This window comes from Myodes glareolus, chromosome 1 (genome assembly GCF_982192425.1).
Source record: "Myodes glareolus chromosome 1, mMyoGla1.1, whole genome shotgun sequence".
Lineage (NCBI taxonomy): Eukaryota > Metazoa > Chordata > Mammalia > Rodentia > Cricetidae > Myodes > Myodes glareolus.
The window spans coordinates 79839143-79855872 of record NC_142026.1 but is presented as its reverse complement, the minus strand read 5'-3'; the positions used below and the strand labels follow the sequence as shown (position 1 = coordinate 79855872).

The 16730-nt window shown below is 36.0% G+C and overlaps 1 protein-coding gene across 1 annotated transcript in view; it reads left to right on the top strand.

The window, feature by feature from the left end:
* Sim1 (SIM bHLH transcription factor 1) overlaps positions 1–16730 on the top strand; it is an 81294-nt gene that overhangs the window by 45948 nt on the left and 18616 nt on the right. Inside the window, exon 11 of the mRNA XM_085691123.2 lies at positions 2865–3033. Coding sequence (XP_085547249.2) covers positions 2865–3033 — 169 coding nt within the window. The remainder of the gene's footprint in view (positions 1–2864; positions 3034–16730) is intronic.

The window sequence follows — 16730 nt, the reverse complement described above, 5'->3', positions numbered from 1 at the left end:
CTTATCCTTTTTATATTATTTTATTCTCTCTTTGGTATGGGAGGTCTTTCTGCCTATGTGTTGCTTTTATTGGTTAATGAATAAAGAAAACTGCCTTGGCCTATAAGAAGGCAGAACTTAGCTAGGCAGGGAAAACTAAATTGAATGCTGGGAAAAAGAAGGTGGAATCAGTGAGAAGTCATGTAGCCCCTCCAGAGACAGACACTGGAACTTTACCTGGCTAGCCACAGCCTTGTGGGGATACACAGATTTATAAAAATGAGTTAAATTAAGATGTAAAAGTTAGCCAATAAGAAGCTAGTGCTAATGGGCCAAGCAGTGATTTACATAATATAATTTCTGTTTATTTATTATTTATTATGATTATTTTGGGAGTCTGGGCATCTGGAAAACAAACAAGCAGCTTATTACAACATCTCTTTAAAGACTTTATCTGATTATTTATAACTACTTTTTACTATGACTGTCTATACCAATTTTCTTTTGTTTATTAAGCCTACACACATTTTCAAAACACACTGTATTTTGAATGGTATTATTTATAAAGCAATAAAAATAAATAAGTAAATAAAAAACCACACTGTAACCTGTTTAGAGGTTTGTCCCATTGAGATCTGTCTTTACTGAGTACCTGCAGCATTCTCTGTCCATGTGAGACAAATCTTAAACTGCCATGTTAGCTGCCTTATGGCTCAGTGTAGCACAGGGCGCTGGTGGCTGGCTCTAGCCTGTAGGTAGTGGCTGGTAGTGGCACCTCTGTGTGCCAAGTACTGGCCCACCTGAGAGACTGTAGGATTAAAAAACTACATCTGATTCCTTGCCTGGAACTTTTCTTAGCTTTCTCAGGCTCTGTGTTTAGATATTCAAGTCTCTACATTGGACACCAAATGTAGCAAGCCTTTTTAGACCGCCAGTCCCCGAATCATGACAGAGATGTATTATTAATTATGAGTACATGGCCTTAGCTATGACTTGTTTCTAACTAGCTCTTATAACTTAAATTAACTCATTTCTATTAGTCTATGTGCTATTATGTGGCTCATGGCTTTTACCTCTCTTCTAGCATGTCCTGCTTCCTCTGCATCCAGGTGGCAGCCTCACCGTTTTTCTTCCCAGTGACCTCTCTGTGCCCAGAAGTCCCACCTAACCTCTTCCCTTCTGGTTATTGGTCATTCAGCTCATTACTAAATTGATCTTAACACAGTGTAAAGGATTATTCTGCAATTTTTTCTACTTTTGATATTTTAAAAAAGGAAAGGCTTTTACTCAACAGATGCTGACTGTGTCTGATGCCATGCTGTTGTAGTTTGCTGATGCGTGTCATTGCACTGCCAGTGATGATACTGAAACTGGTTCATCTGGTTTACATTCTTTATTACTTGAGAGACTCGGGGCCTGAGTTATGTTTTTGCCTTCTTGAGTTGATAAGTAAGTCACATGTATTTATAGCATAAACTGGGGATCTTGATATATGTATATGTTGTGTAGTGGCTAAGTTAAGCATATGTAGTTTATATACTAGCTCACATATTTAAATAATGTTTACTTTTCATAATAAGAACACTTAAAAATCATCTGTCACAGTAAATTTGAAGTTATTAATTATACTTTTCCATTTGCCTGACTTTGCTAGTCTCCTAAAAGGGAAACTGATCATAGGATAAATGAAGAAAGTAAAAGTAAGATAAAAAATAGAAAAAACTGGTAGATAAAATGCCTGTATGAATGCTTCATAGGCGTTCTAGAGGGCATTGCAAATTAGAGTTGGGGCTTTTATTTTTAAAACCTCTAGTGCAAGTCAGCAAAACATGATGAGATATATAGTTCACAGTGTTCTAGAGAGTAAAAATAATTAGTCAGTTACCTTGAAACATTCCAGTTAGTTCGGGAATCCTTAAGAAATTTCTCCTACAATTGGTGATAAAGAAGAGTATCTGAAAAAAATTGTTTTGAGGGACTAGAAGGAAGGGAGGTATTCTCTGAGGAGAATGAAAAGTTTCAAGTGATATCTGATGATATCTGAAATGTCTTGAGGTTGCACGTGTGGGCAAGACCAAGTGGATTTCCATACAGAAGCTCCTTGGTCCCTTCATATCAATCTGCAGTCAATATGCATATTCTTTTTCTCCTGAATAGATTACAATCTACTAAACTTTATAGTTATCATCTTCATTCTCATATATCTATGTAGTGCAAAATCAGGAGGGCAATGAATGTTTATTTCATGAATGAAGGGATGGGAAAAATATGGTGTTAAAATGTACTCTGAGAACTGATTTAGCCCACTGAAAGGGATTTTTAGGTAATTTGAAGCTAGCTAGCTATAAGAATGTTTGGAATGTTTAGAATGTTTATCACAATGATGTTGATGATCTGGGAGCACTGGTTGTCTGTTGAGTTCACTCACATGGAAAACTTTAGGGCAGGTTTAAAAATTCGTATTGCACCATCTGCGGCACACAAACCCACATTACCACTTACAATCCATTCTTTCCAGGAGAAGGACTGTGGGGCTTCCTAAGTTCACTGGGGTAATTCAGCAGATTTCTCTTGGGGTACTAGAAAGCCAAAGGGCTTTCTGAGTCATTATATTTACTCTTTAGGTTTTTAATTAAAAATACTTATCAGAGTAATTAAATAAGAGGTTTATCTTCTATTTAATAAAATTAGTGGAAGGCAGTCACATTCCCAGGCATTTGTTGACTGTGAGGAGTCAACAAAGCAGCTGTGTGGGGAAGGTAGCTTGGCCACTAACATTTGCTTGCTTTTTTTATATAGGGAGTAACGTCTGTCTTTTCTTGTGATTTACTTGAAAACTATTCCCTGTGGGGGCTGACTGAAGGCTTTGTTTCTCACCCCTGCAGAGACACAGAATACAAAGGTCTACAGCTCTCACTGGACCAGATCTCAGCCTCTAAGCCCACCTTCTCCTATGCTAGTAGCTCCACCCCCACCATCACAGACAACAGGAAGGGGAATAAGTCTCGGCTATCCAGCACCAAATCAAAATCCAGGACCTCCCCATATCCCCAGGTCAGTACCTGATGTTTTAAAACTTTTTTTCTTTACTTGGTTTGATCTTGAAGTTGAAGAAGTATAAAATTAATTAATTATGTGTTGTTGATAGATAAAAACTGTTAAGAGAAATTGTGAATTGATTTTGTTATTTGCTGTGTTCATGGGAAGTTAGTTTTCACCGTCACGATTTCTTTGATATTTTTATTGATTCTACTTCCTGCTCCCTCTAACTCCCAAAAATGGTTTGTTTGGAAGATTAAGCCAGCATAACAAAATATAGGAAATAAGAGCTCAACAGAAGAGCTAAATTAAGTTGAGAACTTTAAAAGAGAAAGATAAGAGGTTGAAGCTAAGGATGAAGAATGGCTTCAGCATGAGATTTGCCCACAGAGTGCGTATGGGGGAAATGGGACAGACAGAACCTCCCAGATGACACGGAGGAAAGACGGCTCTCCTCTTAACAAGGTGGTGAGATGAAACAACCAGAGGAGGTATCCCGAGTCACCGAAGCGTACATTTGAGAGAATGAGTTTTGGAGGAAAAAGAATATTTTTGTGACCAGTGTGGGATACAGAGAATCTAGATTTTGGCAAGGTGTGTCTGTGCAGCTTTCTGCCTGGAGAAGGTAGCACAGGATTGAGCATTTCCCACTCTGTGTATCCTGTGGCTACTTTTCCTCCATCCTCTTCTGGAGATGGACTGCCAGACTACCTGCAGCTCACTGTGGGTAACTTGGCGGCTTATTTTTGGGTCAGAAGAAAACAAATGGGCTTTCTGCGGTACTATGCTTACTGTTTATTGCTATTACTATTGTTATGATTAAAAATGGCAATCTGGGGAATACAAAGGTGTCTATTTTTGTTCTTTTCAGAGCTGTTATTTTGTCAACGTGTGCACGTGTGAACTATTTGAAGAAACGTTTTTCATTGACTTAGAGGCCATTATAAAACTCCTATTTGCTAGATTATGTTAGTATCTAGATAATGAAGATGAGAAGCCAGTGACTCTGCCACCAAGAGGCTCAGGTCACATGGCTCTAAATCTTTCCCAGAAGCTGGGGTTTCTTTTCTCTGACAAAAGGGGGTGGGCAAGGTCTATATGCTTTAAAGTGCACAGCTTCTCCCAGGATAGCTGAGTGCTTTATTTGGGAGGCATGAAGTAGGATGACCAAAGGCACTGCCGACAGGGCTGCTCCTTTCTCTAGAGAGTCTGTGAGGATCTTTTTATACCACCATCTGGTGCTTTGGGAAGTGAGCTTCATGGCTTCTTTTTCGGAATGGATTATGCCTCTGGGTAGTCCTTTCCTCAAAAATAAATGAATGTTGAACACACACGAATTAATGAAGAATTTAAATTAGCAAATACTAAATTAAAAAGGAGTTTGTTCTTTGTTTTTCTTTTTTTTTTAGTTTGTTCTTTGTTATATAGGAATTAACACACACGTTCGTGTGTACACACATACACAAGCACCCACCCATGTACACACACACATTCACATATGCACTTTCCTGTTGATCCTTTTAAACCTCATTGCATGTTCTGGTTTCCTTCCTGCTTCTGTCTTAATGTCTAACGTTTCACTTGAACAGTAGATGCTCTCCCATTAGATGACTTCTTGTGTGTGTTTAGCCAATGAGGAATTAATTTGAAAGTTAAGCATATTGTGTAGTTTAAAAAATAAAGGTGGAAAGTAAAGAATTGCTCTTTATTGTTTTCTTTAGAAATTGTTTTCTCTTCTATGATGTTTTGTAAAGTAAAATCACAGGCATAAATAAACTAAAAACCACACACATACTGTTTACATAGAATTTCTCTTGTATCCATATTTTTTTGTGTTAATTCTTGGAATTCCAGTCGTTAGAATTTTGGCTGTATGCCTCCTTTTAAGCAGCACGGTTGACTCTAAATTAAGTTTACCTAACATTTATGTACCTACTAAAGATTATTATTTAATTTTCTTTATTTTAGGTAACAATGGTGATAGATAAATCATTATCTAAGTTACTACTATATGGGTAGTATATGGCACACACATGCCAGAAATGAAACATACTTTTTCTATTTTTAAAGAGCTGCTGGTACAGACTGGCAAGGGGATAGGCATTCATAATTGGCTGTCCTGGTGTTTGAGTATCTTTGGAAAAGTGTGACAACCAGGGCAAACTCATCATTGTTTCTGCTGGAAGAAAACAATTCTGAAATCTGCCCCTCTTAGATATATTTAAACCCCCAGAGGTTTTTAAAGAAAAAAATTAGCTTTTCAAAAATACTTGGTTCAAATTGTTCTTTAGGAACAGCAAGTCTTCAAATTTTATGCAGCACAGTTCTTTTAAATATTGTTTCTTTGAGATTTATTTTTATTTTACGTGGACTGGTGTTTTGTCTGCATCAACGTTTGTGTGCTGTGTCTATGTGTATCCAGTGCTCATAGATGCTAGAAGAGGCATCAGATCCTCTGGAACTGGAGTTACAGACAGTTGGTAGCCCCCATGTGGGTGTTGGGGATTGAACCCTGGTCTTTCAGAAGAGCAGTCAGGTCTTTTAACTGCTTAGCCATCTCTTCAGCCCAGCATTGTTCTTATAAGTTTTCAAGTCAGCATGTATGAGTTGAAGATCTGTTTCAGGAAGATGCTACAGTGATCATTGAGAGATCTAGGGATATGGACTGGGTAAAACATAAACCAGTGGTATAAGATATATTCTTAAAAATTTCAGTAAAGTTAAAATAGTAAATTATACTACAGAGAAAGAAATGTAACGAGATATGATATATATATATATATATAGATAGAGAGAGAGAGAGAGAGAGAGAGAGAGAGAGAGAGAGAGAGAGGACATTGTGAATGTTGTCTGACAGGTTTAGGTGATCCAAATTTGGGCGTTAGAATCAGGAATATGGAAGTAAAAGAGAAATCAGGAAGATTTAAGCCTGAGAAATGCAAGGACATGCCATTAGTGTGGCTGGATCTAGAGATGGAGTGGGGAAGGGTGGTGTTTCCAGATGAGCAAGGGATGTTTGGAGAAATAGATTGGTGCCAATATACACTAGTTCAAGGAACTTAAGTATTGTGTAAAGAATAAGTAAAAATTTTTTGGGGGGTAGGATGTAAGAATATTGATAAGGTAAAGCAAGGAAGATTATTCTGGATACTAGTTCACATTGTTCTGATGTGAATTTATAAAGACCTGTTAAAGTTATTTAGTGAGGTAGAAGGCAAAATAAAGAATGATGAAATTCTTTTATCCTGGGCTTCTGTAACTCTTCTTGTTATGGATATGTTTTGGTCATATTTTATGTCATTATTTTGACATTATACTTCTACAACTTGTTTTCAGTTTTTCAAGTCAAAGTTATATTGTATTACTCCATGTGTATTAATAGAAGAATAATGATGATGAGTCTATGGCTTGAATCACATTTTAGATGCTTTTGCTCATTTTGGGGTAATTTTTAGTTAAAGCTTTATTGTAAATAATTTGCAAATAAAAACATCACATGCTCATCTTAAAATTTTTCTTTTCTCTTTGTTATTTCTATCTGCAAGTTATCATTTGATGTTTCAGAAGGCAGCGTGCATAGCAAAATGGAACCTACAAAGTAATAGTTTGTGCCTCTTGTTAGGTTATGGTGATTTAATGATTCTATATTATCTGTTACCCTCTTTTATTGATGTATATTAGGCACATTAAAAATTTCTAGCACATGTCTGGTGAATGGCAAACAGCAATCTTGCTTTTTTGAATTATTTATGTACTCTTCTATGAACATTCAAGATATGCACAAATTATAATTCACTCCCAGCCCCTAGTTTGGGTGCAGGAGTTAGATGAACCCTCAGGTCCTTCTTTGGTATTAGAAACCCTTGGGAATAATTTTAGACATGATTACATTATGGCTGCTTAATGAATGACTGGATCACCCTTGAACCTCTGTGTATTACTTGAGTTGGGAAAGGTCAAGATGAATTGTTTTGAATGGTTTTAGAAACTGTGATAGGAAATATCATGGCTAGTTTCTCTCATTCTTCACATAGCTTCAGGGCTGCTGTGGGGCTGCATTCCTGGTGCAGCACTGTAGCGTTGTATGGTTATTGGTTTTATATGTGTAGAAATAACAATGAAGTTTCCATAGTTCAAAAGAATTGGAGCTACTGCATTTATAGAATCTATTTTCAGACCTTATGTGTTACAGATTGCTATTATGCTTTCCACATTCTTATTCCTAACTAGACCTGACTACTTTAATGCCAGTTGAAAGATATCTTGCAATGGTTCACCCATGTCAATCATGAGTAAATTGCCTCCTGACTTCAGAGTTTCCTGTTAGACTTTTTACTTCAGTCTGTTTATAGTTGTGTTTAATAAGTCAGTGCATGCCAGCTAAGTTTATTGCATCATCTTACTCTTTCTCCTTTTCTCTAATCAGTAGTAAGCAATGCATGTGTCATCCCTAATAAGGATGTATGCATTGCACTGTGGTTGCTTCTGAAATCTGAAAGCATTTAATCACTTGCTGCAGACACACTGTAACACTTGCGAGTTTTATTTGACATCTGTTCCTTTAAACAATCTCACAGAACCCTCTTAATTTTCATGACCTGCAGTCTGGATTCCTTTTGGCAAAGGTAGAAATTGTCTTGGAAAAGGTTTTTTTTTTTTAAATTTTTTTTTCCTGGCTTCGACTCTATACTGGGACCCTGACATTTTAAGTTACAGGAAAAAAATAGTAATAGTTTTGCAAGAAAGTAATTCTATTACACAAAGTAATTTTACCATTACTATATAGCTATCCTTCATTTGATGTTTTATATATGGCATGAAAGCATGAAATTCTTGACTGACTTTGAAAAATACAAATTTATTTTTATAAAAATGAAATCATCTTCCCAGAAACTCTTATACTATGCAGACTAGTTTATATTACTGGGATTAGGCAGCATACAAATTTAGGACTTATCTTCTTCTTCTGTACATATATCAGGAGATTATTAAAACAAATTTGATCCTTTAATTTATGTCCATATATAACCTCTTGAGTATTATTTTAGAAAATGTTTTGTTCAGTATGGTAAGACTGAGTTTCTGCATTGTTTTCTAATAAGTTCTTCATTTACTTACACCTAAGGTAGGCATTAAGTGCTAAAGGTGAGTGCATTGGAAACTATGTCCAAGGTGCCGATGGAGGAGAAAAATTAGCTTGGTAGAGAGGAATTGGGAGATGTGGCCAGCCATAAATTTTCAAGGCCATAGTTTCTGCTATGTATTAAAGAGCATTACCTTGTACCTACTCTTTCCTTAATTCATTCAAAAGAATTAGAATCATATCAAGTATCTTTTCTGACAACAATGATATAAAACCAAAAGTCACTAACAGGAAGAAAGTTGAGAAAATTAAAAATATATGGAAATTAAACTCACATTCCTGAGCAGTTAATGAGTCAAGGGGAAACAAAGGCTAATGAAAACCTGAGACAGATGAAAATAGAAACAAGACATGGTAAGCCATACCAGACAGAGAAAGAAAAATGCTAAAAGAAGGCTTATAGCTATGAAGAGTTCTGTGCGAAGAATGGGCATCTGGCGGGTAGCTCCGGGCAGAGTGCTTGACACTGGGTTTCTTACCAAGCACCTTGAAAACCAAATCCAACAGAAACAAAAGGGATGATTTCAGTTTAACTTTATATCTAACAATGAAGTTCACAGAAAGATGAAGAAAAGGAAGTTACAAGTAAATAAAACACGGAAAACTGTAATTAAATTTTTACTTTCATTTTTATTTATTGGCTTAAATTTGTTTTCATATAATATATTTTGTTATTTTGACCATATTCTTCTCCCAGCTCCTCCCAGGTCTTCCCTACCTCCCTACTTACCTAACTTTATGCTTTCTCTCTCTCTCTCTCTCTCTCTCTCTCTCTCTCTCTCCTCTCTCTCAAAAAATCAAACAAAACAAACAAAAAATACAAAAAAAATACTCAAACAAAACAAGACAAAAAACCCGAGCACACAAAAATATGGAGTCTCTTTGTGTTGGCCAACTACTCGTGAGCTTACCTTGAAGTATGGTCACTTTACTGGAAAAAGCTATTTTTTTTTACCTTTACTATAAGTTATTAACTGCACATAGCTTCATAGTTTGTGTCCATTTCCGCTTCTCTGTACTGGAATTTTAACTAGCTTGAACCTATACAGGTCTTGTGCATTCTGTTATAGTTTCTGTGAGTTTATATGTATATCAGTCCTGTAGTATCTGGAAGACTCTGTTTCCTTGGAGTCATCCATCACTCTGACTCTAACTACTTCTTATTACTACTTCTTCTTCCCTGAGCCTTGTCAGGAGCTTAATAGAGACAGTCCATTTAGGGTTGAGTATTCTAATGTCTCTCACTCTCTTTATATTGTTTGTTTGTGGTTCTCTATGTTAGTTGCCATCTACTGTAAGAAGCTTCTCTGATTAGGACTGAGTGATGTTCTGGTCTACAAACACAGGCAAATGTCATTAAGTGTCATTTTATTATTATGGTCTTTTAGCAGAATAATTGCTAAAAATTATTATAGGGTCTATGACCTATAGAGTCTTCGATCCTTGGTTACTTTAGCAGTGCTAGGTATGATTTCTATCTTATGGAGTGAGCCAATTTTAAAAATGTGGTTGGTAACTCCCATAATAGTTTGTCACTATTGTACCAGAATATCTTGCAGGCGGGTTGCTATTGTAGGCTTCAGAGTTCATAGCTGGGTGATACTGATGATTACCTTTCTTCTTGGTAGTTTGTAGAGTATCTTCCAGCACCATTATTACTAGTTTTGGCACCAACTCAATTTCTCCATGTTTGATTCCATAGGTAACTGTTGCCTTCAACAACAGAGCTTTCCCAAACTGACACGTTTTTTAACTGGATGAACATAGGAAAGAGTATAAATAAAATTTATGTGCAATGAGACATTTTAGTTGGATGCTCATATATTTTAGGAATATAGAGGATATTAAGTGATTATGTGAATTTTATGCATAATATTATTACATAACTTAAAAGAAATGGATGCACTTCTAAAAGATAAAACCTATCAAGATTGCATCACTAAGAAGCAGAAAATCTATGGAACTCACTAATGAATAAGAAGATTGAGTCAGTATTAAAAAAAATCCCAAAGGGCTGGAGAGATGGCTCATAGTTAAGAACTTATTCTTCTAAAGGATCAGAGTTTTGTTCCCAGCACCCACATCTGGAGACTTACAACTACCTATAACTTCAGCTTCAGGAGATCCAGTGCCATCTATTGGCCTCTGTGGACACTCAAATAAGTGGCATATATTCACAAAAAGAGTACACACATAAAACAAAAACAATAAAAACCCAAACAACAACACCTCCCCACCAAAACAAGTTTGTGATCACACATGGCTTCCCTACTAAAGTCTACCAAACTTTTACAGAAGAATTATAGGTGAATTTTTTCAAAGTTTTCTAAAAAAATTGAAGACAAGTTTTCAAACGAATTTAATGCCAGATCCTTACCAATGCTACAGCCAGAAAAGGACACCTCAAGAAGAGAAGGGGGGAGGGGAAGGCAGGGAGGGGAGCAGAGAAAAATGTAGAGATCAATAAAAATCAATAAAAAGATAAAAAACAAAGCAAAAAAGAAATTTAAATCTCAACCTATAAGAAAAACGTGATGTAATTAGCAACATTATACTAAGTTTAACTTTTCTTCATGAGAATAATTTTTGTATAATCTGTTGTTTAAATCTGATGAAATTTACTCTACTGAAAAATAAATAAATAAGTAAAACTTCTGTTTCTTACTCTGGTAAAAAAAAAAAAACAGAAGAGAAGACAGTATTGTGAACAGAGAAGCAGGCTTTTCAGCTCTCCTAACGGACTCAGCTAATGAACACATTAAAAGAATCATGTGTGGCCAGATGAAGCAAATCAGTTAATATGATACACCACAGTGGAGTTTAAAATTTATGTGACCATCAAAATAAAGGCAGAGAGATGATTTGACAAAATTCAGCATGATTTAATATAAAAACTCTATAAATTTGGTTATGGGAAAGTGTACTTTGGTATAATGAAGACAATAAACTTGATAAACCCATAACTAACAACATACTTCACCATGACAAACTGCATACTGTTCTTGGATATAATCAAAGTGCATGTATGAAAGTGTCATCATGAAATCTGTTATTTTATACACTTAATACATCTGAATAAAGAAATGAAAAGAGAGGCCATGAACAGAGAAAATTTGTGCTGAGCTACAAAAATGCTGGAATCACTAGACTGAGCATTACACTCAGAAGGAATAGCAAGCTAGAGGTATCATGCCTCCAGATTTCAAACTAAACTTCAAAGCTACAGTAATCAAAACATTATATCACCATAGAACAGAGCTTAGAAATAAATTCCTATCCATCTGATCAGCTATTTTGACTAGTATCCCAAGAGTGAGTAATCAGGGTCTTCACTAAACAATGTTTGGACGACTGGATATCCAAAACTGGATTTGGATATCAGAACAATGTATTTGGACTTCTCTTCTACCAAATACAAAAATAGCTTGATATAGATTATTTGACTTAAATGAAAGATCAGAGACTTTGTAAAGTTTGTAGAAGTGATAGAAAATGCTAGTGATACAAGGCAAAGCACCTTGTGTGCCTCCAGAAGAATGCAAATTAGTGAAGCTATTCTAGAAGATAATGTAGGAACTCCTAAAAATATTAAAACTGGAGTTACCACAATATTCAGCAAATCCATATTCTAGTATCTATGCACGGCAAAGTAAATCACTGGATCAAACTGCAATGAAACATTATTTACAATAGTGGAGAAATGGAATTGACCAATGTCTTCTGATGTATGAATGGCCCAAAATTTTTATGTATAACCCATTGCCACCCATTGTAAAAAGAAAGAAATGTTGTCACTTGTGAAATACAGCAGATAATGAAGACTACTGTAGGTTTTCACTTGTATATATCTAGACTAGTCATATTTATTGGAGTAGAATGGTGGTTGCCAGATGCTGAGGGTGGGAAGTGTTAAAGAGTATAAACTTGCAGTTTTAAGATGGATATGTCTGGGAGCTAATCTTAAATATGATGATTGTAGTTAACAACGTTATAGTGTATGCTTGAAATTTTGCTTAAAGAAAATTTAAATTTTCATACAAGATACAAATAATTAACCAATGGAAATAATGGATGTGTTAACAAGCTTGCTTATAGTAATGATTTTATAGTACTTACCATATTATATATCTTAAATAGATGATGCTCAACTAAGATGTAGAAAGGTTCAAAATGCATATTGTTTGCTATCACATCCATGCTATTTCAGTTTTCTTCACTTTTTTATATTTAGAAAAAGAAACTGTAGGTCTCTCTTTCTGTTTAGTCTACAATGTAGAATGAGTTAGCTCAGCAGAGGGTCTTCAGGTTTTAATTTCTTTTCACAAAGTCACAAATACGAGAAATTTTGTAGTGTGCAGAAGTTATTAATATGCTTACAACACATCAGCATAGATGGATTATGGATGCCATGTCACAGAATGCAGCCAAGAGTAGCTTGGGCAGCACTTCCTTGGTCTAGACCCAAAATAAAGCAGAGAAAACCAAACAAAGTTGCAGTGAGGAGCTGGAGCAGGTGGCACTGCCAATAGACATCTAAACCCAACTAATCTGCCACCTACATGTGGAAAATCGAAAAGTGAGTCTGTACACGATGCTACTCCGGCTCTCAATGCCCTTTAGCTCCTTAATTACAATTCAGATTAATGCTAGCGGTTCTGGAAACCCTGGGTTTACTCATTGGACTAGAGCTACTTCACATTACCAGAGCTAATTAGTATATCTTTGATCATTACAGCTAGAGTTTCTATAATTTAAAGACTTTAATTAAGCATTTATTCCATGCTTATTCATACCTGTTTAAAATTCTCTTCACAGTGAAAATGCCTATGTAAGTCCATAGGAATTCCCCTTTGAATTTACAAAGGGGATGGATTGGGGATGTCATGTTTGGTAACAGCTCTTCCTTATGGAACCTGCTGGGAGATGCCTTATACGACGACACTAGAGAACACTTAACCCCTGTTCTGGCATGCTGATTCATTTTCAGATGTATATCGGTTTGACAGCAGATGAGATGTCTACTAAGCTTACTTTCCGTGAGAAAAATAAGTAAATGAAATCCCAAGAACAGTTTTTGTCTGTTGGGTTGTATTAAGAGAAGACCTGAGTATGAGTGTGTGTTTTGGCATCTGTACATATTCTTATACTTTTTCCTTAGCTTTTTTTTTTTTAAAAAAAAATTTTTTTTAAATTTATTTGTTTTGTCCTATTCTGGTTTCTTTCTTTCTTTCTTTCTTTCTTTCTTTCTTTCTTTCTTTCTTTCTTCCTTCCTTCCTTCCTTCCTTCCTTCCTTCCTTCCTTCCTTCCTTCCCTTCCCTTCCCTTCCCTTCTTTTCCCTTCCCTCCTCCTCCTCCTCCTCCTCCTCCTCCTCCTCCTCCTCCACCTTCTTCTTTCTCTTCCTCCTCCTCCTTTTCTAAGATGCCTGTTTGTTTCTTAATGAGAAAGGGATGGGCGGGGAGGTAGGGAGGATATGGGAGGAATTGGGGGAGGAAAAATTACAATCAGGATACGCTGTATGAAAAACTCTATTTTAGTCAAAAAGTTCTATGGCATTTCAAGCATATTATAAAAAGGCATATTATAAAAATCTGCCCTATTTCTATTTCATGAGCTGTAACAGAGAATTTACAGGTAGTTTTTGCCCTGAACATAAATATAACTATAATGTGTGTTGAAGTTTAAAAAAAAAATCATAATAAATAACAGAATAAACCATAAAGGGATCAAATAATTAAATAATGAGTGAAAGTTTTGTTAGCTCATTCTGAAATATTGGTTTTGGGAAGTTTATAGTTGTACCATTCTCTAAAATAAGGAGGAAATAATGCAAACATTTATTTTCTAATGCTTGAATTTTGTTTTAGTATTTGCTTTCTAATCACTTGTAGCATAAGTGGGTTTATTTACCTTCAAATTCAAGATTAATACCCCCTTTCCTTTAAAATATTTTCTGTGGACTGGTGATGCATATCTGAGTGGTAGAACACTTGCCTAGCATGAGCAAGGTTGTGGATTCCATACCTAGGATCATACATCAGAAAAGGAGGGAAGGAGAAAGAATGTCTTCTATTATTTTTTAAAAAACACTAAAAACTCTTTGGAACCATATGGTAAGTTAAATAATTTCTAAGAGAGTTCTTCCTCAATGCTAGATATTAATGAAATTCATATAGCAATCACACTACACAGCCTTTCTTGGTGTGTATTTCATGCAGAATACTTCTTGCTGTTAATTCTTATTACAATAATTTATAGTTGGAGCAGTGGCAGCAAGATTTCCTTAGAAGGATATCAGGAACATATCTGATGTGCACTTAGTATTCTTCTCACAATTGCAATTAAGTTTCCAGAGTCCTATGTTCTTTTGAGTTAGAAAAAAAAAATTCTATGATTTGTTCATTGTTAGCTATGTAGTCATAGGCATGTGAGTTCAGTCATCCTCAAATTGGTACTCTGTGTTATTTTCATTTTAAAAATTGTTTGATTCTGCCATTAACTTTGTTACTCACCCCTGGGAAAACCTCTGCCCATTTCCGATGCATATAAACCACAGCCATTCCTCACAGTAAACAGGACTCCTGGCTGAGGGAATCATCCCAAGCAGTGGGTTTATTCTAATGGACATGCTGTACCACTTTAATCTAACTCTTTCACCATCTGTTCTTCCCATACAGTGAATGAAAAGAAAGAACATATTTTATGTTTCAGGCTTACATTAGTAAAAGTAAGATAAAAGTGATTTAAAAGCATGCATATGTTCGCAGTATAACACAGTCTGCATCTGTGATGTTTTTTCTCATGGTTCAGACACAAATCAAGACGAAAGCTGCTCATGCTTGATAGAGCGAAAGTTTTTCATGGAAAATGGGACTTCACCATCAGAGGGTCTCTTAATACGTTTTACAGCTAAAAATGATAAAACCGCAATGAGCTGCCAGAATAAAAATAGATAACTGTAGCTTCTATTGTTGGAACATCTGGCATTTTCTCCTGAGCTGGATTGCTGCTGCCACATCCAGACGAATGCAGAACACCTGTCTGAAGCATGCTGTTGGAGCAGACTGCCTTCTAGCACGGTTAGGAAAAAAGGGAATATCTACGGGTGTAGTTGTGTGAGAAGACGGTGGGTGCAATTGTGTGAGAAGACGGTGGGTGCAATTGTGTGAGAAGACGGTGGGTGCAATTGTGTGAGAAGACAGCTTAATGACTGTGGGACACCACCCAAGGGGTGCGATGGTGACTTACTAGAGTGTCCCAGTTGGAAACAGTCATGTCTGTATAAACAATAGCGGACTTTGTTGCTTTGTATATCTAAGTGATGCAGCGGAGAGATAGAGGGTTGTGGTATTGCCCCTTCCCTCTTAAGCTGCACAATCATGTCACTTTGGGCACAAGTTTATTATTTTTCAGACCATATTTTCTATGACTGTAAATAGGTTACCTTTAAAATGTCAATATCTAATAAAACCGTGCCCATGGAAACTTAACGAAGAACTGGACAGATACCAACTGGTTTCTAAGGGTCAGTTTTGTAATAGGTATCAGTTAGCACATGGAAATCAGAGAACATGATCTCTACATCGATCAAAGCTCATCTATCTACTTCAGTGATTCCAAATATTGAAGGGGAATCTTATAATTTTTTCTTTTAACTCTTTTCCCCCTATTTGAGTACTTATTATTTTATTCCACATTAAAGCTATTGTCTTTGTATCATAGTGTTCAAATTAACATGAGCACCTTGAAAAAGGGATGGTTACCCTATTTTTCATATCAGCTGGCAAGCTGCCTTGTAGTTTACACTGGTAGCACACCAGACTTAGCTGATGGCTTAAACCTTTAACCTTGTAAGACACAATTTCTTCGAGAAGGAATAATTTTCTCCTGAGCCGAATCCCAAAGAGGAGTTGGTGGTGGCATATGGCTTCCTGTCCTAAGAGAACAAGGGTATTATTCATCTGATTTGTTTTTAAATGTGAAAACATTCGTGCTTGTTTTGAAAATTAAAATAAAATGTTGGATTAATTAAGGTGTAGTGTACCTAGAATGACAACATGTTTTCAAAAAAAATAAAAATAGAAATTCCAATAAAATTAACCCAAACTTAATTCTCAGTGAACTCTATGGATGTAAACTAATTAAAATAGGGAATTCAATCATTTAGTTTTTCAGATTTATGTTATAGGAGGACAAAGGACTACCTGTCAAAGAAGAGCATATAGATGCCCAGCAGCTTATATATTATGCTTCTACTTGACTGTATAGATGCCAAGAATGGTAAGGGGGACCATCCACAAGCAGGTTTGTGATCCCGTGGATGATTATCTATCCTTGATGTCTTAGTCACTATTGTATTGCTATGAAGACATACCATAACCAAGGCAACTCTTCTAAAAGAAAGCGTTTCATTGGGGGTTTTCTTACAGTTTCAGAGGTTAAGTCCTTCCTCACCATGGCATGGAGTATGGCAGTGCACAGGCAGGCATGGTGCTGGAAAAGTATCTGGGAGCTTTACATCCTTGTCTACAGGTATCAGACAAAGTGGGGGTTAAGAAGAGAGAGAGGGAGA